Raw genomic sequence first — 17,986 nt, 5'->3', positions numbered from 1 at the left:
CCCCCCCCCCCCCAGTCATCGCAATTGAGTATCTGCACTCACCTAACAATTGCTCAGCAGACAATCAGGTTCTCTAAATGAAGAGAAGCATCACCCCAGGAAAAGCTTTAAAGAGACAAAAACAAGCAACAAAGAGCTTGGACCTCTGAGGTCAATCACGTGCCCAAGCCAAGTTTCACATCCTCACAAAGCTCTCCATCACTGCAAGGCAGTCTCCTAGTTAACAAGTGCTTTTGAAATTTCAACTTACCTAATGCTTTCCAAACTCCATTTTTCTCAAGAAAAATCCATTTGTTTTCTTTATAGTAGGCTTTTTAAAAGGGAGTCATAACTGATGGATTACAACATGTTTCTACCTTTTCAATCTGAATTTCATAAGAATAAAATAAACCACAAATGAAAGTGCTTGTACCAGGCACGTTGAACCTTTCTTCTTCTATTAGCATATCAGTCTGCAATCATAACTAGATCAATAGCGAAGATATCTGCTTAAAAGAGCACCATGCTTTCTTTTGTCAGAAATTCATTACTTTTTATTAGGGTCATTGCTTGAAAACTTCAAAACACCATATGGACCTAATTGTGGTTTATTTTGGCAAAAAGGAAGACACTGTAGAACAATTGAGGCATTACATTCTACAATTCCATTACTTTCATCCCTCTCCGTTTTATTACTGTGTCATTAAAGGCAACTTGAGTGAGCGAAGAATTATAGTGTCATGTGTACGGGCTAGTAGATTAATAACAAAACACACTCAAGTTTAAAGGTATCTAACAGCTGTTTTCATTATTTTGTGTAAATACGCTTGAAGCATATCTATCTGATTAGTGGATAGAGTGCTCTTCTCTGTCACATGCCATGGGCACTGCTATGTGCAAGTAATCAAAGTGCTCAGAAAATGAGTTTACATTGTTCACTGCTGAAATACACAAATGTCAGAAAGTGACTGCGCATCAAAGCTTAGGCAAATCATCTGCTGCAAACAAACAGACTCCAATGCACATTTCAGCTTTAAACATTCCTCTGCAGCACAATGAGTGAACAGGACTTATTGCTAGCCAAAATGAAGTGACGCTCATGGAATAATAAGTTGCTAACGTATAGATGCATAAACAAGCTCTGCGTTGAGTACCATGGAGAAGAGCTCGGCTACTTTCAAAATAAGATGCTTGAATGCTACAATTACTTGGCAACTTTATGGATATCATACAAGGTAGCAATGGGCAATATATATATATTTACTGCCAGTGTTGTATTGCTGGTTTTGTTCAACTTGTTTACCAGGAATCCTGACAGATACTCCTTCCTTTTACTGGCAACAAAAGGAACACAGTTCAGGCACCCTACAAGGAGCAAACCCTCTCTTTCCCATATATAGTCACATAATTCGAGATCAGCACTTCACGACCAGATTGCAGATAACACAAATGAACTCAGAAACCAAAAGACCTGTGCTGACGTTTGATGAAGGACAGATAAAATTTCAGGATTACTGCATAAAAATTTCTTTTTTCTATGATTCATTTGCTTCAAGCACAGATTGGGGCAATTAAACTACTGTATATTGGGATGAAAATGAAAGAAACACCACTGCGACTCATCAGCAAAATAAAGTCACTCTTGAGTTTCGTGAGCTTAACAGAAGAATTTTACTCAAACGTCTTCAATAACAAAAAGTAATCTGAGGCAAAACTGAGAAGGATGCTCACAAAGGCCCAACGCTCAGCACATGGTGCCTAAGCTGGCTCCTGCTGAAGCACACTGCTCTCAGTACTTCTCCAAGCATCGCAGCTGTTGACCATTCATACCTCACCAGTTTGCAGCATCCTCCGAGAGAGAACAGGCTCCACATCATTGAGTCTTCTACACACTGGAAGTCCACAAGCTCCTTCATGGTGCAGTTTTGGACTCAAGAATGAAGTTAGAATGGGACCAACTCACAACCTGCCTCGTTTTGTGGACATCATCATAGCAAACTCCTAAATTGTCTGGCACTACTCCTACATTTTTTAACCAATCATTCTATGAATTTATCAAATTACCCTTAAAATTCCAACGTGTTTTGACATTCAAAACTATATGTCCCTAAGGAAAATCAAAACAAACAACAGCCCAACATGTCCTTTTTTTTTTTTTTATTTCCACTCTGAGCCATGTAATAATGACCAATTTCTACCTATTGGATGATGTAAGGATTATCTTTGAACTTAAATAATTCCTCCTCTTCTATGGCATTTATCCTCTGACTGAATTTATAAAGATTAACGTATATCCCCTTCTCAACCTTTATTTTGCTAGGACAAGTGAACCATACTCTTCTAATCTGTTCTCGTAATACAGATTCTCCCAATCATCCTAGCAGTAATTCTCTGTACCTGCTTCACAATTTAAATTAATCCCTCTTGAACATGGATAGCCAGAACAACATACAATTTTTTGGTGTTTTACGTAGGGACAACAAAGCGCATCTTTACAAAAATCTCTCTTTGATTGCATGGGAATCACAGAAGCTTTTTTTCCTCTCCCTGTTTGGTATAGCTCAGTTACACTGCTGCTTGCTATCTCACTAATAGCCAGAGGTCTACATACCTGCATGCTCTTTAGATCCTGTATTTACCTGTGTGCTTGTAGACACCAGTCCACAATTCAGCACGGAGTGATAAGCTGCAGAGAGAAGAGCTGTCTGCTTTTCCATTTAACAGCTGCTAGAACCATCAGCTTGGGGCTGATATGTGGTTATAGGATATTAAGGAGAACTTTGTGCAAAGCAAAGTCATGGAAATGAATCAGAGCCCTTCAACTGGGGCAGAACTGGCCCTAGCACCTGTGGCTTCTAGACACCACCAGAACTAGTAAGAATCTGTTTTAAAAGGCCAAAGTCTTACCAGTATGCATGCTAATCACCAGGGCTTGACCATGGATGACAAGCAGAAGGACATAGGCTCTGGAAGGTCAGTGATACACTACACACTATCAGTCCCCTGACCGAAACGTGGAGAACCTGTTCTCCTGGTCTGCTCGCAATTCCCAGGAAGGAAAAAGTAGAAGGAAATATTCATAAAGCAGGCTAAAGACAGACAAATTATTTAGTTTTCTACAAGGCTGACCTGAGAACTACTCAGGAGTCATCGCGAAGAAATAGACAAAACTATTCTAAAATTAATCTCAGGTTGGCCAATTCAATTAAAATCTGATTTATTTTTATTTTTTTCCTTTCCTGGCTATTTTTAGCACCCATGACATGGTTCAGAAAACAAACGCTGAATGCAAAAAATATCTTGTTTAGGCTTGAACCACTTTGATGTGAATTCAGATTTCTCAACACGCAAAATGCCCCATCTTGAAGAACAAGCCAGTGCAATCCAAAGATTTTTTCCTAATACTTACTTGGCAAAAAGAAACTGGGAAGGCATTCTTGGATTTGGATCTCTTGTTGCTCTTCAGCAAGCATCCCTATTACGTGCTGCTCATACACCCAAAACTCTGATGAGCCCTCATTACTATTTAGAAATGCATTTTTCAATAGTAAAGCTGAACAGCCTCCCACCTTAAAAGCACTTCTGGTACATTTACGTTGTGATTTTCATATTTTTAAATGTATGCTATTTGAATTATTTAAAGGGAAAAAAGAGGAGGATTATTTCATCTGGGAGTCACAGCTGAGCAGGGGGAATGTCCAAAATATAAAATATTAAATATTCCTAGTTGCAAATGTGAAAGCAAAAAAAGATAAAAAAAAAAAAATCCAAAAAAAAAAACAACCCACCCCATCTTAACCATATTAAAATACTCCTTGCACAACAAAGAAATTATCTGTGATTTGCAAAATTAAAAATCATTTAACTTCATCCCATTTGGTTACATATAAATAAAACATCTGCATTAAATTGTTCTTACACATTGCATAAAGGTCATCTCCATCGGGCTGGAGAGCTAGGTTTCCATGCTTCCAGTTTCCTTTTCAGACACAAAGCTGTGATCGTACTTATTCCACGGTGTAATTTTAATCTCTTTGCCATCACTCTCTGAAATTCCTATCCCATATCTTGCTATCTGCTGTAGTGTCACTTCCATCTACCAGTATCTCTAACTGGAATTGTAACTTGAATTGGCTGTCTGCAATCTAGCACACGACAGTCCTCAATGCAGACTTGATCCACTCAAAGTTTTAGTTTTACATTTGGTATCAATTTGCCAGGCTATCAACCAGTTCTTCCTTATGATTCCTCCACTCTTTAAAAAGATCTGCCTTTTCTTTTCTTCTCTTTTATTTTTTTTTTTTGTTTCTTCTCCAAAATAATACAGCATTCAAGATGAAGTTGGGCTTATTCTAAAGGTACTGCTATTCCCCCATGGCTGCAAACAGAGATTCCTTCATTCTCCTCAAAACGATTTCTGAAAATATTTTGTATTCTCAGAGATGAATATCCCCTAAAATAAATGATATTATTTAGCTATTCCTTATCTTTACTGCAATTTTTAGCACTGCCTTCTTTCTTTTCTATTATGGTAGAAGAACAAATGCACCTATTTTGACAATAAGGTTCTGTCACTGTAGCAACTAACATGATCAATATGAATTCTGTAAGCGTGAAAGAAAAGAAAAAAGCAAAATACACACCAGTTCTGTGCATTATTTCTCAATCTCCTAATGAAAATTACAGCATTATTGAGATGTTCAAGGGCAGTATTTTGAAAAAGAAAATTCAATAGGGACAGAATATCTATGAAAGCCACTTTTTGCACAGGTGAAAGATTGAAGTCTGTACAGATCAGAACCTCTGTATGGATCAGAACTAAATGGGATGCCACCACAGCACTGAAATGTCAGCCTTCCACTCTGTCACCTCTTCCCATCCACGTCTGTCATTGCACAGAGCACCCACTGCCCTCATCTCTGAATGACTGCAGTGAAAACGAAGCTGTTTAGCACTTTGTAGGATGCTACCGCTCATCGATAGCCTTCTCCCACTTTTAACAGGAGAAGAAGAAAAAAAACACCTTTATTTTAAGTCTGTCATGACAATTTGAACCAATTATATTTAAACTTTGCCAAGTGTTATTAAAAGAATAAGTGCTACCTCTGACAGCATCCTGGATGGGGATGGTATTTAACCCCAGCGTTAGGGACGAAGATGATGCTGAGAGAAGGGAAGAGAAAAAACATATGGAGATCTGAGGAAGAGTGCAGAAAGTGCAAAGCCGGGCTTCCATTTATTATGCTTTAACATAGGTAGCTTAAAATTGTATCAAATAGATGAAAACCTTTGATATCGTGGAAATTAAAGTAAAAATATATGATTTTTTTTCTGTTCTCATTAGGTTTAGCTGAATTATTGCATTACAGATGGACTGTTTCTAGAAGAATTAAAAACGCCATCCGTATCTGCTCCTGATGAAGGCGTCATTTTCATTTCCTCTGCCATGACATCCCTCAAATGCCCACACACATCACAGCAAGGTAGTCTGCTCTCCATACAAGTTGCAGCACAATTATTATGCGTGGAAGTGCATAATAATCCAGTCCAGTCGTGACTCTGCCACTGACTTCCTACATGAATATGCACGAATCAATTAAACCTCTGAATGCATCAATTTCCTTCTCAATGTAGTAATGATAATAATAATAATAGCTGCCCATTGTATAGGGCACCGCATGCAATATTTTTAATGCCTGCTAATGAAATGTGCTATTAATTATTAGAATGTGGTTTGGTTTTGAAAGCCAAGTAGGAGTGCTTCAACTTTGCATTCCAAGCGACACAACCAAAAATCCTGAGCTCTTCCAACAACCTGACTTGATGGAATTGCTTACAAGCAGTCCGGCAAATCCCACTTAGGAGTCAAACAGCAATTAAATTTGTATTGGGACTCGCAGATCGTGGCAGCTATGCTGCAGTGAGATTTGCAGCTAAGGGGTTAATGGGACGAGATGGGAGTGGTTACGGGCTCAGTGCCACAGGTTTTGCCCTTTGTGGCTTCTCACATCCCAGACTTGGAAAATATGAGCTGTGATACTGAGAAAGGTAAGAAGCCAGCACAGCCCCATAGTGATAAATGAGTTTGCATCATCTGTCATTAGAACTTCCTGCCAACAGGGTCATTCCCTATTAAATTACCACTTGTCAATGTTTAAAATACTGATTGATAAATGACTGTGCCAAAACTGATAACACGACAGCTTTTATTTTCTAATATTCCCCGTTACCACATTCTGCTACTTCAAGATACAGATATAGTGGGTTTTTGTTGGTTTTTTTTTTTGCTTTTTCCCCAAGTACTTTAGTGAAAGACAATTTAATCTAATAGAAACCTAACAGGTACTGTATAATGATTGGTCCTGATATACATTATATACTATTCTTCTTGCCAAAGTAAACCTACTGGCGATTTAGTGATACGGGTAGATCCAAGTTTCACATTTCATCAAATGCTAGTAATCTGTTTTATCAATATAAACTGCATTTTAATGAAAAAATTCTTTTCTTCAGTACACTTCACTTTTAATGCCCCAGAGTATAATAATTCGTTCATGCTGTAGAACAAGAATGTTTTACAAGACCTTAACTCTCCAGAGAAATTTCTCTGTAAATACAAAATGCAAGTTTTATGGGAATGTGTTGTATGTAACATGAGCAGTACCCAACATAATAAAAAACTAGGTTGCACAGAGAATTCTGCTTAAGTATCCTTATGAGCTATTGTGGGACTAAATGGTTATTATGGCAGCATTGAGTTGAATACCTATCCGACAGATAAAAGAGAGTCAGTAAAATTATTTCTGCCTCTGAACAGATAAAAAGAAATGAGTTTTTTTTAGAAAGTTTTGCAAAATAAATACATCCCAGCAGACCATCCAGCCAGGCTCTCCTTTAGGAGGGCACAGTTGCTCTGCTGCTGGAGAACTGTGGGGACAAGTCATCTATTTGGCTCCTGAATTGTAAGCAATGGGGTGCTCTGGGGCAATGGATACCCCCTAGGGCTAGAATAGGAACTCTGGCATCATCCCCTGGAGGCACAGAATGCGAGTACTGACGGAAGCACCAGTGACTGGGGATGCTCGAGCCTCCCTTCATCCCATTCACCCGATTTTCAGCTAAAATCCTCCACGTTGTGCCTTTCTAAGCCAACACTGTGCTTCCTTCCCAATAGGTGTCATGTCCCAGATCTTGTGAGCATCCCTCCTGCCTGCCAACACCAGCCCTCAAACTCTGCTTGAAGCAGGTGAGGAGGAAAGCCATTCAGTGGAGCAATTTCCACCATCTAGTTCTTCAGCAGCAAGCCCCAAGGTAGGAGCAGGCTATTGGAGTTATCTAATTATGCTAATTACCCATAAACTGTGGTGACAGGGAGGCTATGACTACCAGAGAGCACCATGGAGATGCCCAAGCCACCTCTAAGTGCAGCAGGTAGCCTCAAAGCCAGAATCACTATCATTAGCATCATACTCCACCTAAGCTAATAAATGCTTCTGCATGGAAAGCTAATTAGCCAACAACTGCATTTCTAAGGCATATTGCTTCCAACACACAAGACTGTTAGTGAGAGCTCACTTGGGTACCACTGCAAAGCACCTCTTGGTGCCACACAGCCACATCTCCAATTCCTGTCCATAGATTTGTGTTTGGACATTCAGGTCTGTCCCTGGTTGTGGACATTAGTATTTTCCATGACTGCAAAGCTATTGTGTGGTGTTAATTACAGAAGAAGGGTGAGTTAGTTATCAAGCTCTTAGTTATCTAAACAGAGGTCTCAGGTTCAGCCCTGCAAGCCTCATCCCAGTAATGCAAGTCACAAGAATTATTGTTTTCTTTCCCCAAAACGGGCTCCTCCCCACATGACAGTGATGTTTCTTTACAAGATATAATGTCAGTGCCATTTAAAAACCTGTGTTTAGTCAGAAGCTCCCTTGACTGTTCATACAGCATTCTCAAAATCACAAAATCCTGTCTCTCTTACACTATAACTAACAAATATAAAATCAAATGGTTGAAAACGTCCTGTTAACTGTACTATGTTATAAAAGCAAATTAAGAAACAACATTCTAAAATGTTTAATTCTGCTCTTAAATGCGTAATGCAGACAGCATGAGACACCAGCTAACAAGTTCCACTTAAAAGAAACCACTGCCATCTTCTGCTGTCATCCCATGTGCTCCTCATGTTTCTTTTATATTAGCCCACTTTAGTCCAATCTGCGTGTTGAGCTCTTAGGAACATTAATTTATTCTTGCTTATAAAAGTATCTCCCTTTTCTACCGCATCGTGGTGATGGTAAAGATATACCACAATTAGAGGACTAGTGATAATAACTAAAATCTGTATTACAATTTGCACTGGAACGAATTGCATGGAGCACCCAACCTGACCCAGCTTTGCCAACTACCAGGGACGGAATGGATGCAGACAGAACGAGAGAATGCACTCAAAATACCAGCAGAGGTGTTCCAGCAGGGCTTGCTGGCAGAATGAGAGGCAGCTGCCAAGGATAACATCATTAGAAAGGGAGTTTTGCTCTTGGATTGTAGTTTCTGTGTGCACAAATAAAAATACATTATATCAAAATAGATTTTATCGATCCTATAGGAAAAAAAAATTCCATTTTATTACATTATAATAGAAAATAAATTGAAATTTAATAAACGACAACATAAGTGTGAATGACAACATATTTAATTCACTGTGATGTTGAAGAAAAAAGGCCTGATGCACAGCACATATGGCATGTAAGATCAGCTATGGGTGTACATCTCTTGCAATACCTAGGCACTATGAAGTGACATAAACTTGGAATGTTATTTGTTTATAAGCTTAGAAGTCTGGTAATATATATTTCTACATAATAAATGTGTATCAGAACATCTATAAAGGAGAATTCAAAATCTGAAATGAGGGAGGATGAATCCATATGGAACAGCTGTGGTACCACAGGGTCCAGTATGGAAGCTAGTCATTGTCAGAGCCAGAAAATGGGAGGATTAGCTCCACACATTGCTTACTCTGCTGAATCCTCAAATCTTTTCATCTCCTCTCATGGCCAGATAAGGACCACTGTCTGTGTTTGCTCAGGGAACAACAAGAGGTGCCCCTACGACAAATCTTTATCATAAAATAACTCTCTTCACAAAATGCATTGCTAACTTCTTGTAAGTATGAGAAAAGCAGTGATTAGATGCCCATCTGAAATATTTAATTACACATTACGTGTATGTGTAATACTACATCTCTCCTTAGCCAATTTCCTCCATCCTGATGTGATCATTCACTGCACTGCTTGTGTCAGTTTGCACAGCCATCATCCACAGTAATCACATTAACAGGTAAACACATGACAGGATTTACTTGTTTGACATGCTCTTTTAGCACAGTTTTTTGATCAAAGGTCAGATGTATCTTGTATTTTACCCTACAATCTCGGGGCTGATCTAAAATAATCTTTACACGATCACTAGCACAAGCGTGAGGATGATTTCTTAGATCACTTCTGTCCACATGAAGGTTCCATTTGAGACACACACACCCTTTGACATTCACATGCGAAATAAAAGAGGTCAGAGTAAAGAGAAAAAACCACCCCTGCTTATTTTGCCTTCAGAATTTTTAAATATTTCCCCAACATCTCAGCAAAATTATGCATTTTAAAAAGACTGCAGGCACTGAAATGATTGTCAGTCATGCAAATAATCACTTACTTACACTGTATGAGTTTGGTTTGGATAAAGCAAATTACCATTTGAAAATAACTTGAAAAACACTCTGGGCTAAGAGCTTGCTTTATAAATTTTAGCTTGGCCACAATTTTTCTTAACCTTTTTCTCCTCAATCTCCATTCTGTCATTATAGCAATTCAGTCTAAATTAAAAACAAAAACAAAAACAAAACAAAGGAAAAACAACAAAACCAAAAAACTGTCACAGGTGCATTTACCATCATTGAAAGCATGATCCTGTAAAGAAATAGTCCATATGGGCTGCAGTTGAAGGTCAAAACCTAAAGAATTTCAGAGTTATGCAGAGGATTGCCACAAGACTTTCCCAGGTACATCAAAAACCACGAGGCACTTTTACAATGGTTCAGGATTGAATACGTGAAACATCCACTGCATTCCCTCACTTTAAAGGCATGGTCTCTAAGAAGCAATAGTAGGCTTGCAGAGAGGTACAGGTAATGATCTCTTCTGCCACCCTGAGAGACAAGGCCCCAAGCAGCACTGGAGGATTTTAACACGCTTGCCAAACACATAGCTTTAAGACTTCACGCTAGACATGGATTTTTAAAGGATTTGCATCAGTCCTTTAGAATGTGTTTGCCTAGTGACTGAAATGCAAACCTTGCTCTGCAACATCAATAGCATGCATGGCCTGATACTAAAAATCTTTCTACCCCGAACTGCCACAAACATACACTCAGTCTTTGAAGTGGCTGTAAGTACAAGCAGGTCAGGACAAACATCTCATGTGACCAGAACTGTCATCAGATCTTAGACTCTTGCAGTTACAATGCTGCTTTCCACCCTTACTCCAACAAAGCACGTACCCAGCATCAAGTCATTTTTAAGAGTATAATCAAATTGCAGAATCAAACCTATCTCTATTTAGTATCAGTCCCATCGAAGCAAAGTTCCTGTTCAGTGGGAGGAAAGTTCCTTATAATAGGAAAAACAATTGTGCCAGGTTTAATCAAAAGTGAAAGGGATCTGGTGAATGTTCCCTTTGAGCCACATAACCCGCTGCTAATTTCAGGATGGGCTCTGAAACAAGGGTAATAAAAAACGTCCTTCGTAGTAACTGAGGAAGACTGAAGAGCAACTGCAAGCTGCAGCTAATGCCAAAATCTGCAAGTCTGCTCCGTGCTACTGAAACGCTTTTCACCTACCTGGGAAGCAATAAAAAGAGAGGTAGGGGAGGGGGGAAGGAATAAAATCCCACTACAACATACCAAGGGAAATATAGCTTCTCGACTACAGCCTTATCGCTGTTAGTGTTCTCTAGAATTTCTTTCTCCTCCTTGACCTCCCCTGTACAAACAAACAGATGGAGTTGAGGCACAGTCAACTTTTTAAAAACTAAAACGAGTGGGAAATTATTCACACCGAGCGATGAGGGTTTCTATGCTGTCCCAGCAGCCTCTGATTGCTGAAATATACTTACTAAGGGAGAGTGCCTATCTTCCAGCTCTTTACTTTAACAACGCTGTAACTGACTAGTTAAAGCTTCACCATAAATAGGTAGTTTTGACAGACTGGAGGCAATTTATGACGTGGAAAATGTACTGACCTGCTCACATCAGGAAACCTGACTGGAAAATAAAGAACTTGGCACTTCGGTCTGATTATTTTTTCCAAATCCTTAGGTCTGTGGTCAGGAATCAGCTTCATAAATTTTCCAATGGACGTAAGAAATGATTCCATATTAAAAGCAGAGTTGAACACCACAATATCAGCAACCAAACTGTAAAAAGCAGTGAAGGTTAATGAGCACACTGCTGTTGCTAAAGGAGCTGAGCTATTTTAAATGCAATGAAAACAGGATACACATTCTCATATACAAAATGTATAATGGAAATGCCAATTAATATTAGCCTTTTCAGGTGAACCAGAAGTAGCATACATACCTTAATCAGAAATGTTCCAATTCCCGTGTTTTTATACTTTGAATTATTTTTGAACTTTTTAAAAGCAAATAACAATATATTATTATCAACCTAAAGGAGCAGATCCCATTCTATCCACAGTTCAACTTCCATTCATAACATGAGTAAGGCTAATATTATTATCCTTGTTTTTCCAGAGCCCTACAAACAGATCAGGGGCACTGTAATATGTCTTTGGAAGAACCTGGAAGAAGACCCCTCACAGAAAACACTTTGTACTGAAAGACAACATCTGTTTACATGGGTGGATAGTGATAGGACAAGGGGGAATGGTTTCAAACTGAGACAGGGGAGGTTCTTAATACAGAGGAAGTTTTTCACACAGAGGGTGGTGAGGCACTGTTACAGGTTGCCCAAGGAGGCTGTGGATGCCCCATCCCTGCAGGCATTCAAGGCCAGGCTGGATGTGGCTCTGGGCAGCCTGGTCTGGTGGCTGGCCACCCTGCACATAGCAGGGGGCTGGAACTGGATGAGCATTGTGGTCCTTTTCATCCCATGGCCATTCCATGATTCTGTGATTCCATTCTATGACAACTTACCTTTGGTTAACCTAACTTTGACTGGCCAAGTGGGCCATGGACTGGGATAACAAAGATTTAACGGTTTTGTTTTTTAACCTGTGCATAAAAAGTACACGCACTAAACAAAACGGAGATACCACATAGTACACAGAAACAAATAAAAAGAAAAAAAAGGTTTGGTACATTAATATGTTGTATTGCTCCTTAGCGCTGTGTTCTAAAATCAATCAGATCAAGAGATTTCAGAAGCAGCTGAAATAGTAACTTAGGAAATATTCCTTAACTGAGAGTTGGTCAGGAGACAGTAAAAAGCTACCGAGTCCCTGAAGGCCCTGAAGTATCTGGAACTGTGCATGGGAAGCTCTGACACAGCCTTGGCTGCCCTGGCAAATGCAGCGCTGATGGAGGTAAGGTTGGCACCTAGCAAAGGCTCCAGACATTTCCACCTCTCTTTGTCTCATATATTGAGCCTCATCTGTTCAGCTTCATCCTGGAGGCTGTGCATAGCACTGCAAGCCTGAATGCCCTTGTCATCCTTGCAGCCCAGTCAGCTACAAGGAAAGGAATTCCACCATTGAAATGTATGACTTTATTACCAGTATCATCGCAACGCTTCTGAATCATTAAGGAGAAAATAAAATCTCCCTTAACGACTCAAGAAGATTCCAAGTGCTCCACTTTCAATTTTCTCCAAAACATCTATGCAAAACAGCATGGAAAGATAGAGTTGGAAATATACCGATATAAAGATAGATCTGGAAATATGTATTTTCATGTTTCTAGTATTTCCAACAGATTTGGAAGATGGAAGATGGCATTTCCTTGCAGATGACCACTGGGTAGTTACACACTGCACTGAGGAGATGGCTTTCATTTGCTCTTAAAAATGGGGTTTATACAGCAACAAAAAATGAAAGATGGAAATTACATAATTATACAGAGGTGCTACTGGAGGCTGAAGGAAATGGAACGGAGCATCTATAGAAGACTTTTAGGGGGAGGAGAGGCAAAAGAATTTTATGATTTTAAAAATGTGTGCTTTGAAGATAATGTCTGTCAGCTTACAATAGAAAAATAACTGCTGTAAGAAAGCAAAACATACATAAAAAAAATATTCCTTACCTCAGTGCCACAAAAAGAAATCTTCATGGTGTAAAATCTGAAAATGGCTGCTAAAGCTTTATTGGATTGCTCACTATCCTCTCCCACTCCACTGCTCAAGCAGTGAAACATGTGCAAATGCAGCAGTGGCAGCAGCAGGATGGCCAGAGTGTACCCTGAGAAATTTGACTATCAACTGGCCTACATTATAATGATACAGAAGCTTAACTTACACCTTCAAATGCTCAATCCCTGGTCCTCAGAATTCTCCAAATAGCAGTTAGGAAAGAAAAGATCATTCAAATCAATTTATTCCAGTTCTCAGAACGACTCAGTTTTGCTGTTTCACTTAGGTTTGTACAGAGTCTAACCACAAAGCTTTTCAGTGTGGTGGTTATTAACTTCTTTCATTAACTTAGATTCAAGAAATACATTTGTTTTTAGCAACAATAAAGGACTGCAGCCTTTAAAATGTCTGGGTATTTTAGCACTGCACAATTTCTGAATACCAGATGAAAAAAATACAAGGATTTATCTGGTATGTTTACTGCCCTCTCTTCACAAGAAAAGTGCAGCATTACGTTTTAATTTCTGTTTATTTCCCTAAAACCCTCTCTATAATTTCAGTTGGATGCAGTAAAAGCTATGGCCGAGCAGGAGGTGCTTAGCTGGGCTTTGCTAAGCAGATATGAAACAAAGCATCTTGCTCATGACAGCCAAGATAGGGGCAAAACCACACAACTACCAGGTATGCCAAGTAGCCCATCAGAATCACAGGACAGCTCAGGTTGGAAGGGACCTTAAAGATTACTTTGTTCCATGCCCATGCTGTGGGCAGGGCTTCCAGCCACCACTGGTGCTGGTTTCACTGCTCTTTTATACATTGAGATGAGTGGATAGAGGATGTGGTTTTAGCCAGAACCCTTTTCTCAGCTCCTCTTTGGGATGCTGTTGGTACCTCTGCTTGCTACAGTCTCTTCAGTTCATTGTAGGGGGACTCCTCAGGGCTGGCAACGCTGAGCATCGACACGTAGAGGGACACAGTAAACAACACAGAGAGGTGTGAGAAACACATACCATGAAAGAATCTGGTTGTATCCATACTGGAAATCCCTTTCCTTGCACTTCTGGACAGGATACACCAATTGGTTCTCATGGAAGTAGAGGACCTTTTTCAATTTGCCCAGGTCAGGGCGCAGGGCAGCGAGTTCAGCCAGGTTAAGCACAGAGCTTGCAAAGAGGATCCTGGAAACAAGGAGAGCAGTGTTTACTGCCTGTGAGCATGCTCACAGGGGTCACCCCTTACCCTTCGCCTCCCCTTCTCCCCCCCAAGAAAAACATAACCCCTATAGGGACACATCAATAGCTAAGCCTTAATACCATGTAGCAGCATTCGAAGTTTTGATCTCTTAAAAAGCAGCTGCTAAGAACCCAACTAGAAAAGCACTGAATCTCATTGGTCTTCCCAGCTCAGTTACAGAGAGATGCAAAATAAAAAAGCTGGATGGATTTTATTGAAAAAGGCAAGAAAAGCTGTATCTGAAGGACAAATGGAACAAAGATAAGGCTGACTAGGGAATACTTTGCTTGCCAGTTTCATTACACTTTACTTCTTTATGCAACCAACTACTGAAATTCAATATATGAGCAGGAATGGCACATGTTCGTGTTATGACATAAACCCTTTTGATTTATGCAGTACACTTATCTAGTGTAGTCTCTTTTTTCACCCTTTTCCTATGTTTTATTTTCTCATTTTTCTAAGGTATCCTATATATGAAATGTTTGTATCCTCACACTCCAGTATCGCCGTAGCACTCTTGCTATTCCACAGTCTACAGCATTGCTCACATCCATCAGGTATATTAAGCAGGCACAAACAACACTAACAAGCTGGTATCTCAGCCTTGTATAACCTAACAGGCTATCAGAAAATGGGCTTATTTAAATACATAATAGCAAATTGTGGCCCTGCTGAAAACAGTGGCAGATTTCCCATAATTTCTCCACAATTATATGAGTGCCTCCTGTCCCTTGGTCAGCACAGGCTCCAAATCAACTGAATCCTGAAACTCTAGAGAACCACAGACACTCGTGTTATAAATTTCTCATCATTAAGGATAAAAAAAGTATAGGGATCAGGTATTTTATTGCACGTTAAACATTAAGGTTTAATGCAGTACTTCTTAACATAGCACGTTTCTGACATTTTTGGGGGCTATTTGCCATTTCAAGAATTTCAAGATTTGTGAAATGCTTCATTTTTCTAAAATCTTTTCAATTTTTTTTCTCTTTTTACATAGATTTAGCGTTCAAGAATACAGCTGAGCTCGCATCATTAACATTATAACCTTCCAACTCTGGCTATCAAACTTAAAACTTGTGAATTCCCCCAAATATCCACACTCACATATCATATATGTACCATAATGTTGCCTTTGCTACTACCCACACTGTCTCTAAGTAATCTGCATGTAGAGAACAAACACTTCCTAGAGAACTCATCCTGCATCCGTCTTCATCAGTGCAAATCAATGCTAATCTGAAAGGCTTACCAAAGTAAAAGATGAATGTGACTGCTTTGCTCATCAAATATTTGGTACTTTAAAGGGATTGTTAAACAGAATAGCAATGAAGACACAAGCACTGCTTTGCCACAAGCCACCCAAAGACCAAGAAAGCCCTTGTTAGGTAAGTCACAACTTGTTTGCCACGTGGAATGACAGCCCATGGAGCACACCATGACTGGGGCCAGGCTCCAAGCAGATGGGAGAAGGCTTCCTACAGCAGGTACAATGCACCTAACATGCAATAAGACTGCAAAAATAAGGTTAATGGCTGCTTGGAAAAATGCTGGACTGCCTCATGGCTTATCCTTTCTTTTTCATACTACAGGTATCTCAGAAATTCTTTCTGCAATGAGCTGGGAAGAAAACTGAACTGGTCCCTTCCAACTCTAAGGATATTGTGATTCTGTGATTGAATACACAGAACATAGGGCATCAGGGGGAAATTCTTTACCCAAAGAGTGGTAAGGCACTGAAACAGGCTGCCCAGAGAGGTTGTGGACGCCCCGTCCTTGGAGGTGTTCAAGGCCAGGTTGGATGGGGCCCTGGGCAGCCTGGTTTAGCATTAAATGTGGAGGTTGGTGGCCCTGTATGTGGCAGGGGGGTTGGAGATTCATGATCCTTGAGATCCCTTCCAACCCTGGCCATTCTGTGATTCTGTGATTGAATACAACAGCACTATTGCAGAGAGCCAGAGGCAGGCTTCTTTTAAGGCAAAAAGGAGCAAAACTTGGGAAGCGTGTAAGAGCCAGACCTAAATTTTCCACAGTGTAAATGAGAAGCGATAAGAATTAACAAGCAGATCGCTTAGAACTGCCCAGCTCATACATAAACCAGTGCCAAGAGAAAACTGTTGCAATTACTAGAAAATTCTGATTTAGAAGCTGAAATGACACTGTTTACATTTCTTACGGCAAATAAAGCGTTGAATTGGTAACAGCATTAGAAAACACCTTTCCTCATTCACTTGCATCACTTCTCAGCGCTTCGGTTTGCTTCCAGAACTGAACTCAATGGGCACCAGAATGCTCCTCTGTTTGTTTCTTTGCTGGCATAATAGCTGCTAAGTACCAGCACAAAGCACTTTCTCCAGCTTTGCGAGCCTAAATAGCACCTGACAGCCCAAGTCACTGTGAACGTGCCCACAGAGCAGCTGTGGACGTGGCTAATGGACTCGTGCAGGGCACTGGAGGATACGCTGCCGTGGGTTTCCACTTAACACCTATTACAAGGGGAAGAAGGGAAAGTTTATTATAATGTAACGTGAGACATAAATATATGTCAGTTGTCATTCTATGTGACACTGACTTTCATTTTACCTCGGGTTATTATTTAAGTAATAAATCCTAACAAGGTGAGCTTTATCATCCCACCGAGTGTAACCGGGAGGTAGAGACACAAGGTGATAGCAAGAACGCTCCAAACATGATAATTCCTGACAGCTGCTGCTTGAGCACAAGTTAAATTGAACAGTTTATCTCAGCATAAAGATGTTATAAGGTTTTATGTTTAATTTAAAAAAATTAACATAAAACCCAGAGAAAGCAGAGTTAGGCAATCTTTCACAAACATGACATACTACAATCACTGTATAAGCTGGATTAGTACTTATTACCATGCTACTAGAGAATTAAGCTGTTTTTAGACCACCAAAGAGCTTTAAATTGCAACTTTTGTCTCTGTAAGAGAAACCTATATTTAAAACGTCTGCTAAATTCAAATTAACTGCTACATCATTAGCTTGCCACCTCACAAAAAAAACACATTTAAACTGCTATTACAGTATTCTTATCCAAACCTATCACTGCTGCAACACATAATACAACAGTAGCTCTCCATGAATACAATGTGCAAAGTGTCACAGAGCTGAAGGTCATGCTGGTAATGCCCCAGCTGTCCTCCCCAGGATAACCCTGGGCACTTTGCAGCCATCAGGATGTGGTGCCCAGCAGCACCAGCACCTTGGAGGCCAGCCAGACTGCAGGGCCACCCTCTACATAGACTCTGGTTTTACGCTTGTGCTTAATTTGAAGCACTTAATTGTCCTCCTGACTTCTGAGGAACTACTTACGTGAATTAAGTTAAGCAGGTGCTTAATTCATACAAATATTCATGGGAAGGAGGCCGAGCAGGCTTGCAGACTG

The 17,986-nt window shown here is 39.9% G+C and overlaps 1 protein-coding gene across 9 annotated transcripts in view; it reads right to left on the bottom strand.

The window, feature by feature from the left end:
- The window catches only part of GTDC1 (glycosyltransferase like domain containing 1), a 163,337-nt gene that overhangs the window by 68,423 nt on the left and 76,928 nt on the right, over positions 1 to 17,986 (bottom strand). For all 9 annotated transcript variants that reach the window (XM_042877877.1, XM_042877874.1, XM_042877879.1 and 6 more), the window contains 2 exons: positions 14,353 to 14,520; positions 11,278 to 11,451 (listed from right to left, as the gene is read on the bottom strand). In XM_042877877.1, the coding sequence (XP_042733811.1) occupies positions 11,278 to 11,451; positions 14,353 to 14,520 (342 nt within the window). The remainder of the gene's footprint in view (positions 1 to 11,277; positions 11,452 to 14,352; positions 14,521 to 17,986) is intronic.

The sequence above is a fragment of the Lagopus leucura genome, unplaced genomic scaffold (assembly GCF_019238085.1).
Source record: "Lagopus leucura isolate 7727_CA_CO unplaced genomic scaffold, USGS_WTPT01 Super-Scaffold_100019, whole genome shotgun sequence".
NCBI classification, from domain to species: domain Eukaryota; kingdom Metazoa; phylum Chordata; class Aves; order Galliformes; family Phasianidae; genus Lagopus; species Lagopus leucura.
The sequence above is the reverse complement of the archived record's forward strand: the minus strand, read 5'-3'. Positions and strand labels throughout refer to the sequence as shown.